Source organism: Misgurnus anguillicaudatus, chromosome 4 (genome assembly GCF_027580225.2).
Source record: "Misgurnus anguillicaudatus chromosome 4, ASM2758022v2, whole genome shotgun sequence".
In the NCBI taxonomy this organism is placed as follows: Eukaryota; Metazoa; Chordata; class Actinopteri; order Cypriniformes; family Cobitidae; genus Misgurnus; species Misgurnus anguillicaudatus.
The window spans coordinates 19,079,879-19,090,762 of NC_073340.2; the positions used below are offsets into that span (position 1 = coordinate 19,079,879).

Genomic DNA, 10,884 nt, shown 5'->3' on the forward strand with positions numbered 1-10,884 from the left:
CACAGATTCCGGAAAAAGACTGTCTGTGTGAACAAACCAAAATCAAACTAATCCCGCAAAATACCCAGACACGTTTTACGTGTATTTTCCGGAATTACTGTGTGAAAAGGGCTTTACTCTCTCTCTCTTGCACTAAGGAAACGTTAATCCTCATCTTCAACCTTTGGAAAGACCAATAAAACTACAAGTTATAAGATTGTAGGCTACTGTTTGTTTTTGTAGGAATACAAACGCGTTGTGCTATCAGTCATTCTTTCTCTCTGTTGCTCTCACTCGTGAGGGCGCGTCATGGTTGGATAGCACAGATGAAGGGGTGGTATAATTATAATAAGATCCCCTTAAATGCTTGCAGAGAGAGCCTTACCAAAACAAAGTTACAGGGTTGCTATTTTTCATGTTTTCTGGGTTGGTAGAAGCACTGGGGACCCGATTATAGCACTTAAACATGGAAAAAGTCAGATTTTCATGGAATGTCCCCTTTAAAAAAACACAATTGTGTTGAAACATCCCAACTTTGGGTATTTTTTAACCCAGCGGTGTGTATTTATTCCCAACGTTGGGTTAAAAACAACCCAGCATTTCTCATGATTTCTTTACTAAACACTGAACAAAATCTAAATCACAAAAGGATAATAATGTCTATTTTGTCTATTTCAATCACACAGGTGCAGCTTATACACTACAACCACGAACTATACACAAACTACACAGAAGCTGCTAAGAGTCCAAATGGATTGGTGATAGTGTCTATATTTATGAAGGTGAGTACTGTATAAGCCTATTAATGCAAACATACAAAAGTGACATGACAATAATAATTTTAAGATTGCGCAATTTGCATTGCACAGGAAGGTGGACACTGATTGACATGACATTAATATGTATTTCATTTTTGTGGGGAATACAAATAACACTCAATTTGATTCTCAGTACGTTCAATAAATAAATAAATACTTTACACAATTAGCCATGCAATTACCAGATTGTTGGCAAACCTTCTGTCGCTCTAAAAGGACATGGTTAGAAAAGAACTTCCCCTACATTGTTAAATGCCTGTGAAGAGAGACGTCTGGAGAGCAGTTATAGGCCCATTACCTTATTTTTCCCTCAGGACAGGAGTTCAAGCTAAGCTAATTAACCCATTCAGTGTCAGTGACAGGTGCACTCAACTTTGCCCCGAATGTGAGTCTAATTCAGTCACCTCTGCTGACCGTCCATATGGAACGTGCCTAGTTCATGCACTCGCTCAATCATTCTTGATTATCCTCAGAACCTCTCTCTTGCCCAAAAGCCCTTTGACGAAAGGTTCTTTGTGGAACCAAAACTGCAGGGCTTAAAGTTTTCCAGCACTGTGTGATTTAAAAAAATATATATTAATATTAGTTCGAGTTTATGCATTCTCCTACAAATAGTATGAGAGGAACACATATTTCACTCCCAACCAAACTAACAAATTAACAAATTTTGAAAATAAAAATCTAAACTTATTTCATAAATATCTTAAAGTATTAACAAAAAGAAAGAATGTACTGTAAAACCTTATAGTCATTTATGTTTTTTATCTTTCTTTTAGGACATACTGTAGTAAAGGTCATTTTGAAGGCATTGATTGCTTAAAGGGACATTTCATCGGTAGAAACATTAATCTTAATTAAAAGTGGGTCATATTTGTATTCGAAATGTAACATAAATTTAGAACTCTGTGCCTTATTTGACCGAAAAAAAGACAGAACGTGACTTTAGGGCACATTTGTATGGAAAACTACAACTCCCACAATGCACCACAATGCACAGCTCTGCAAGCCACTCCCATTAAATGAAACACAGCTCAGATATGCTATTGTGTACATAAATGCCACGTTTGTATAAGAAAGAAAATAGAAACACTCACTTTATAGTCAGACGTCCGTTTATCCGTGCAGGCTTTGACTGTCGCTTCCGGTTTAGGATTCTAAAATATGTATCCAGGACGCCGCTGTCCATATATGGTATGAAGCTTGAGTAGGAGCAAGCTTCATTCAGTTTCTGATATATTTTTGAGAGTGCTTGGCCAAACATGTATATTCCCAAAGAAGAAAATGCCGCATCATGCACACAAATGCGTCCAACGCACAATATGTATACTCCACAGACACGCTGGCTCAGCGCTTGTGCTCGTAAGCCGAAACACATCTGTGAAATAAACACACCCAAACACGATAAAAGTACCTCTCTTGCCTGGGACCATTCACCAAACAAATGTCCACATCCTGATCTGATGCAGAAATGTTATAGCAGAAAGCACACAGTGAGAGTACAGCCACTACTAGTTTGTGAGATTGTGACATGAAGTCTGGCTCGCTGCACAACGTCTGTTAGCTTAGCTTAGCATAAAGATGGCGGCTAAACGTTTTTATGTCTGTGTTCGTATATTTTTCTAAGTTCCACCCACTTATCTGTAATAGGTCTGTAGTGTGAGAGGGTCCTACCCATAGCCCCCACCTTGGAAAAATGAGGAATGAGTGTCTGTAGTCTTTCACCCTCCACAAATATACAGCAGTTCCTTCTTTCAATGACGCAAAATGACAATTTTTACATCATTGAAAAAAGAAAGTGCAACACTGAAATCTCTATTTCTCCCGTCTCAGGGGAAACTGAAGGAATGATGCACGACCATTCAAAAACATGACGATACAAAGCTTAATGCAAATCGGTAAAGTGTCCCTTTAATTCAATTCACAACTATTTTATTATATTAGTACTGAGGCAACTACAGTGTTTTGTCCTAAAAAGCGTTTACAATGTTAACTTTTTATAAGGATTTTTACAGCAAAAGGAGAAATAAATGTGAAGTAGTAAATAATAAATGTGTTGTAAGACTGCTTTTGAGGGATTTGTCCCAAGTGGGCTGTCTTTATATTGTTGTCCGGGATCATTTCTCATTGGCTCACTCTACAATACAAGACCTGCGTTTGGTGATATTCACTGTGGTCACATCTGTCACAGGCTGCCCTCCCCTATCAGTAATAAGACCGAGAACAGGAGCATTGTGTTTTCCCTCATATTTTTCTTCAACCCAGACATGACTCATTCCCAAAGCCCATTTTTCACATGCTGTGTTCCCTGTTGTGGCGTCACATCCCCAAGAAGGGTTCCCATCCTAGTCTAATAGTTTGAATGCAAGGGATGCCAAAATGTGCATCATCATGCCACAAAATGGAGGAGGCACAGGGTGAACCAGACATTTTGCTTGTTGTATAAACAGCAACATGTAGGGATAAATTGCTACAGAAGCAAAAGTGTTTTTGGTAAGGCAAAAACATTGATTGTGAGAGATAGCAAGAGCTAATCTTTTTCATAGCCACATTTCTTTTAACACGCTGTGCAGTCGACCATAATTATTTCTTGGAAGAGATAATGGCTCACGGCAGCCTCCGGTTATATCGAAGAAAGTCTCCAAAATATGTGACCGAGACTTTCAGCATTCTCTCAAGGAAGAGGTCAAAGAGAAATCGATTGTGTTGTAGTCGCAAGGCACGTTTCTTTTATTATCTGAAATTGAAAGTGTTTCAAATTATCAACCAAAGTGGAATCAAATTAAAGAACGATAACTTGTCCGTGTTGGCTCTGTCAATGGTGTCTTACTAATGGTTGCTAAAAGCAGTCTCAACTTTGGAAAAACTTTGTTACCTTCCGGTGTTATGAATGTCGGGTCATTTAATTCATTGTTGAGTATTAACTACCTAAAGCCGTGCTAGTAACTTAAATACATTTTCAATAGCATGACAGTCTTTTCACATTGTTTAGTGCATGCAGCATAAGAGTTGGATGTACACGCATCCTTTTATAGAATGGACTCACTCATAGACAGCTTTTACATTTGGAGATGCTTAATAAAAAGCGACTTGCGATGCATTCAATGTTCATTTCTATCACAGGTGTGAGCCAACTGTCAAATTCCATGATTATCACTGACTAAAAGATGATTTTTCATCACCTACTGTTTGTTTGAGATGCCGTGAACCTGATGATTTAGTGTAAACTGTGAGTTTATAAAAAAATTGAATGCGTGAAATGACAGCTGTTTAGATTATAGTCTCACTTGAAATCTGTGGAGGCTTGGACCCGGAAACGGCATTCCTTACGTAACAACTTATCCGGAGGACTACATTTCGATAAATGCAAACTAAAACTAAAGCAACAAACAATTTCTATAACATTCCATGACTTGGACAAAAAAAATTCCCTAACTTTTAATGTCTGGAATAATCCTTTTAAAATTCCATGATATTCCCAGCTATCAGCAGTGGTTAAATTGGGGCGGAACAGACCAGAACGGCATTCCAGCACCTGGAATGGAGCAGGGGAAAAACAACCCACATATATAATAAAAATAAAATGTGATTTGACATCATTCGTAGTACTTTTTGTCTGAACCAGATGCAAGGCTTTAAATGCCAGGGTGGTCCACCCAGTCACAAGAGACACAAAATATTTTGTGGGAAAGCAGAAAAATCATGCATATAATAATCGATTTAATGATAATCGCTAAAATACAAATCATTAAAAAATCTAATTATATAGAAAGTTTATAATTTGTCTCTGCTTCTCAGCCTTGCAAATGTCAATCATTCAAGTGATTTTAAACAATTTAAGCTCAAGAAGATGCTAAACAGACGCACACACATACTCAAAAGCTCAAAAATACGAGTAATACACTTCTCAAGAGATATTGTTTCTCCCTCAATCATGTTGTCTTTCTGAAAAAAATAAAGTTGTCACTACTAATCTGTTTCCTCAACTCTCTTCCCACATCTACACCTCTGTTTCTCTTCTATCTATCACTCTTCTTCTCACTTTGCTTTTTCCATCTGATCCATTTCAGATATCTGAGACGTCAAATTCATTTCTGAATCGAATGTTGAACAGAGACACCATCACAAGAATAACATATAAGAGTAAGTAAAGCATCCTGACATCTTGACCACATTAATTGTTATCTCTAACACACTGTGTAAATGAATTACTTTATTTTTTGGCTACGTCTGAAAGCTATGCTGCTTTCAAAGGCTGCATTCCAAGACAGGAAGGCGTCAAGGGATGCCTGAATCCAATGTTTGCTTTACTTCCTGTATCCCTTCCTGTATTCACAGTGCTATGCAAATCATTGCCTGATTGGCTTTAGTCAATTGCCTAAGATTACTGTTGTTGTTATTTAACTCTTTCCCCGCCAGTGTTTTTTTTTAAAAGGTGCCACTATACAACACTGTTTAACTTGTGATTCACTACATATTCGTGCCTATTTCCAACATAAGACAGAAGTCTTACTTACCGCATGCAACTCATGACCCGGTTGGGACTTTTCAACAAAATCCAGCATTAAACAAACATGCAAAACTCCGCTGCTACCCCGGATAATAAACTATATCCATTGTTTCCATAAGGCTGGCTTTCTTCTCCATACATCCAAAAACACACTTCTTCTTTCTTTGGGCGGGGTTTTCTGGGGGAAGTGCCCATAAAAATAAGGGATGCGTATAGAAACCCCTGAAACATCAGCTGGACCCGTAATCGAAAAAAACTTTCCGAAACTTGTAAGAACCCCAGTGCATTCGGCACAGAAATACTCTGTAACACACCCAACTGCTTTTTTGACACTTTGCTACGTTTAGCATGAGGAAACAACTCTATAACTGTATTAATAAGTCAGAATGCATAAAATACCATTGAACCACCCCTTTAAACTCAGTTTGGGAATATTTCATGGCCTACACTTGAAATACAATGTAGTGGAAATCTTGCATGCCATATTAAACACTAAAGTGATTCTTGAAAAAAGGCCTTCATAATTGAATTAATAGGAGTGTGGATGATTAGATCAAATGTCCTAATCCCTGGTGGCTAGTGCATATCTACCAGTCCGGACCGGTGCATGGTGGAGCTCAGGGAAAACTCGACCGCCCTGCCGAAGAGGGCAGAGAAGCGTAGGCTTTAACATCTATCAAAACGCCCCTCTGTGTCTCCCCGGCCTCCAGCTCTATTCCCAGTTGAATCTCTGGAAACACACTAGCAACCCTCGTTTCGCCTGTTGTGGTGCTAGCGCATGTATTTTTCAAACCTATCCCCCTCCTTCCCAGCCAAAAGGAATTATTTATGCCACCAAAGTTGTCAAAGTTCTGTGCGATGATGCCGGTGGAATTGTAAACATGCGGGGATTTTTCACAGCCCCAGATAGAGTGGTAATCAATGGGATAGAGGCAGAATAATGAACTATTTCCTCTAGCTGACGTGAGTCGGAACCCATTACTTGTCTGTTGTCAGCGGAAGGTGAGTTCAATATGTCCTGCTCCTCATAAATTCAGCAGCGCATTATCTAATGCATGCCCACTATTGTGAAGTCAAAATAAGACGAGCTGTCACCGGCCGTTCGACAAATCAAAGACGAAGCGTGAAGAGAACTGAAAGGTTGGAGTGTTTGCGAGCGAAAATGCAAATTTGTAAAATAATCTATAGAGGTTTTTTCTCTCTCTATAATTTGCTGTACTGCTTGGATGTATTCATATAAAACTTATCATTTTATTTTTTCAAGACGTGCCAGGAAAGCACATGCAGTTGGGTTAGGGATTTATTGTGATTACTTGGGGATTTATAAATATTGGCTTTCAAGATCAAAAATAACTGAATGCCTATAACATTTTGTTTTTCTTTGTTTTGTGTAGATGATGCATATCTTCTGGCAGGGCTAAACATCGAGGAGGTCTATCCAGAGACGGCGAGTTTTATCACTTACGAAGGATCTATGACAATCCCACCCTGTTATGAGACCGCAACGTGGATTTTGATGAACAAGCCGATATACGTCACAAAGATGCAGGTATAGACGCTGGACTACACACTTTTAAACATTTCCAAAATAATCTTGAGGTGGATCTGGAGGTGGGTCTAACATAATTAATAGGTTTCGGACCTATCTGGCTCCTTAGACAGATTTTAATGCGAGTCTGTTAGGATTGGACTGACTGTGAGATAATTGCCCGATCTGCCGGAGAGCCAGCATGAAATCTTTGCTCTTGTGTTATTTTGCCAGATGCACTCCATGCGATTGCTAAGTCAGAACCAGCCGTCGCAGATATTCCTCAGCATGAGCGACAACGTTCGTCCGGTGCAGCCACTAAACAACCGCTGTATCCGCACCAACATTAACTTCAGCATGCAGGGCAAGGACTGCCCCAACAACCGGGCACAGAAGCTGCAGTATCGAGGTCAGGCTTGGTTTTTGTCACATGCTCAGTCTTCTTGAATTACAGAGAGTTATTAAACTTAAAGTCTGTTTCTGCAGCCATGTCGTAATTTTCAAAGACAGCACAGATCCCCAGGCAGAAAGGAGTAACTTATTACAGTGGTTTCAAAGAATAGATGAAATGATGTTATTGTGGAATGCTCATTACAGCTTTAAATTCACATTAATGCATTTGGCAGTAGAGGTTGCACGACTACATAGTCAGTTTCTTCTTCAATATACTTGTGGCTTATTTTACATATCTTATGTGAATTGTTAAGCATCAAGAATAGTCACTTTATCTATAAACACAAAGTAAATAAATGGACACACAACATTGTAATCTTAACATCCGTGCCTTTATCGGGGAACAATAAGTGCATGCATTTTACTATCACTAACTTTAACAGTTAACATAAAACATTAGCCTCCTTGTTTATAAAAGGTGTTCAGCAGTAATAACAAGGCCAGGTTGGATCTTAATTCAACCTGTTCTTAGTAGATTATAAAAGACTTAAAGGGAAACTTTACTTTTTAAAAAAATATGCTTATTTTCCAGCTCCCCTAAAGTCAAACATTTGATTATTACGTTTTTGGAATCCATTCAGCTGATCTTTGGCACTTTTAGCATAGCTTAGCACAATCCATTGAATCCGATTAGACCATTAGCATCACGCTCAAAAATGACCTTAGAGTTTCGATGTTTTTTCTATTTGGGACTTGGCTCTTCTGTAGTTACATTGTGTACTAAGACTGACAAAAAAATTAAAAGTAGTGATTTTCTAGGCAGATATGGCTAGGAACTATACTCTCATTCTGGCGTAGAAATCAAGGACCATATCTGCAGGAGGCGCAATGATATTACGCAGTGCCCGAAAATAGTCCCCTGCTATTGAAAGTTAACAAGGGGATTACTTTCAAGCGCTGCGTAATATCATTGCACCTGCTGCAGCCATGTTACGGCAGCAAAGTCCTTGATTATTACGCCAGAATGAGAGTATAGTTCCTAGTCATATCAGCCTTAAAAATCGCAACTTTTAATTTTCTGCAGGTCTTAGTACACGATGTAACTACAGAAGAGTCAAGTTTAAATAGGAAAATATCGACTCTCTTTGGTTATTTTTTAGCATGATGCTAATGGTCTAATCAGATTCAATGGATTGTGCTAAGCTATGCTAAAAGTGGTAGCGCCAGACCCGGAGATCAGCTGAATGGATTCCAAAACAGTAAAAATCAAATTTTTAACTCTAGGGTAGCTAGAAAATTAGAATATTTTCAAAAAAAGTGGAGTGTCCCTTTAAGTCAAGCTCATCTGGTGCTTTACAAGCGCATCAACATGAGAGCAATGCAGGCTTGATCTTTGCCTTATGACAGTGTCACCGACCAAGTAACAAATTATTTTACTTGGATATTGGTGGCAGAGACAGCTACTTAATAAGTAGTGGATTCCCTGACTAGTGGTTGAAACACTTGACTAGTCTATGCAAGCCCTATTGATGCTTTTATTCAAATTTAGTGTATAAACTTGATCAGTTCATGTGGTCCTTGTGAATCGACCCCATGACCTTGGTATTATTAACACCGTGCTCTGCAGGTACAGGGAGTGATTTTGTTAAAGAAATTAACTGAAAAGAAGTCACATGTTTTTCATTCTGTTCACTTTTCAGATTTGTGACCTTTGCTGTGTTTCATCAAATGTAAAGGCAGTACCAGCAGGGGTCTATTCAGAAAAAAAATAATTGCCACACCAGTTCATACTTAAAAATAGAGCTTGTTTTTTCACAATCTTTATTTTACATTAGCCTACACATAAAGTGACAGTGAATTTAATCATTCATAAATTAAACACTGTTTCAAATGGATGGAATCCAACAATATGCATTTATTAATATTATTAGCATTATTTGAATAGGTTAGGATTGTTTAGTTAATTTGTAAATGCATACTGAAGGTCTGGGAACTGTGGCAGCCAAGGACCGCCCATGTGGCCATATGACTGCCACGTAAAGCAACCATTCATGTTTTGCTTTGTGTCGCATCGTGTCTAGGGGCTTGGACATGTCACCACAATAACAGCCACTGACCGTTGGCTGAATGTCTGATGACATACTTTGCTAAAACACTTCAGATTCGAAAATTCTTAAAGCAATAAGTGGACTCTAAAAGAGAGATTTTAACCTGTTTGCCATTGTTATGAATTAGTGGCCATGGTTCCCGAGACTACACTAAACCTGTTAAAGATATAAATATCTATAGGGTGAGGAAAAAAAATATGCATTTAATTAACATTGGTTTGACATCTGAGGTAAGGCGTTTTAACCGAGAAGATGTACTCTTTTGTTAAACCAGCACAGTGAGATGTCTGCAGGCTAATTGAATGTTAAATTTTTGCTTGGGGTGATTATACTTTAAGTGCATGAGAAAATTAAGGTCTGGGAAACTGCACAATGAAATGTGCATCTTTAAGAACCCGGCATTTGGAGGAGTTTATGAGAAGGAATTGCCATTTTTAGAAGGCGACCTGGCGTTTTTAGCCACATTTAAACGCTTTGGTCGGCACAGGGCGGTTAAGAAGTGTGTTAGGGGCTTGTACACCAAATATGTACCATATAAAATAACACAAACATTTCATTTCCCCATTTCCAGTGAACGAGTGGCTGCTGAAATAAAGCCAGGATGTGGATGAGTCCAAGAACACTAAAAACAAGCAAATGAGTGACGCAAAAAAGGAAATGCTGATGGGACAGTTCAGAGTCAAGACTGACATATATCCTGCCAGAAAAAGTCATGACGTTGTAAAGAATAAAGTAACCCCAGGAGAGACTTTGCACTGTTGGCAAAGAGATCCAATTTCATACATCCAATCAAAACTAGTGACATACAAGTATAACAACTACTCAAATGTTTTGATACCTTTTTTGGGAAGAAAAACACTAAAAAGAAACATTTATTTCATAGCCTCTTCACAAACGGAACTGGAAGTTTTTAGCCTTTGTACATATGGACGACAAATCTGGTACAAAGGGACGGGACATTGAAACACCCAACCAAAACAGGACATCCTCGAAATCATCACTGCATCTTTATTTCGTGGGGGCAGCCGACATCATCCTAGAGAAGAATGTGAGGTGATACTGTCTGTAAAATGAGTGTCTTGGCCTTGTAAATATAATTATTCATGCTGAAAATGAATATGTAAAGATACAAATATCATAAAAAATATAAGAGGGAAAATAAATGAAAAAAGTTCAATATTTTACGCTTGGCGCACTTTGAATTTCCGGAGCAGAGCTGATGCCTTTTTTTGTTTGTTTTATTGTTTACAATGGTCATACACTGTGTTTGATTAATGTTATCGGCCCAATAAATGTGTTTGGAAAGTTAATATGTGTAAATATTTTTGAATATGTCTTCGCTTTGGGATGCTATGTCAGCCGAGTGGTTTTTTTTTACGGAATATGTTTTGGTGTTGATATCTTACGATTTTTTATTTTGTTTTATTTGGTCTGAAACACATTTAATTGGTCTGAGCGCAAAAATGATTATTCTGAACAGCAGAGTTTAATGAGGCAGAATCTAACTGAGGAACCGTCTCAGCTTTCTCCTGTGTTGATTTGCTGTGGACT

At 38.3% G+C, this 10,884-nt stretch overlaps 1 protein-coding gene across 2 annotated transcripts in view; it reads left to right on the plus strand.

The window, feature by feature from the left end:
• ca10a (carbonic anhydrase Xa) overlaps window positions 1–10,643 on the plus strand; it is a 216,304-nt gene extending 205,661 nt beyond the window's left edge. For both annotated transcript variants that reach the window (XM_055175822.2, XM_055175823.2), the window contains 5 exons: window positions 666–761; window positions 4,865–4,937; window positions 6,699–6,853; window positions 7,067–7,241; window positions 9,905–10,643. In XM_055175822.2, coding sequence (XP_055031797.1) covers window positions 666–761; window positions 4,865–4,937; window positions 6,699–6,853; window positions 7,067–7,241; window positions 9,905–9,927 — 522 coding nt within the window. In that variant the 3' untranslated portion in view covers window positions 9,928–10,643. The remainder of the gene's footprint in view (window positions 1–665; window positions 762–4,864; window positions 4,938–6,698; window positions 6,854–7,066; window positions 7,242–9,904) is intronic.
• Window positions 10,644–10,884: the final 241 nt, after the last annotated feature.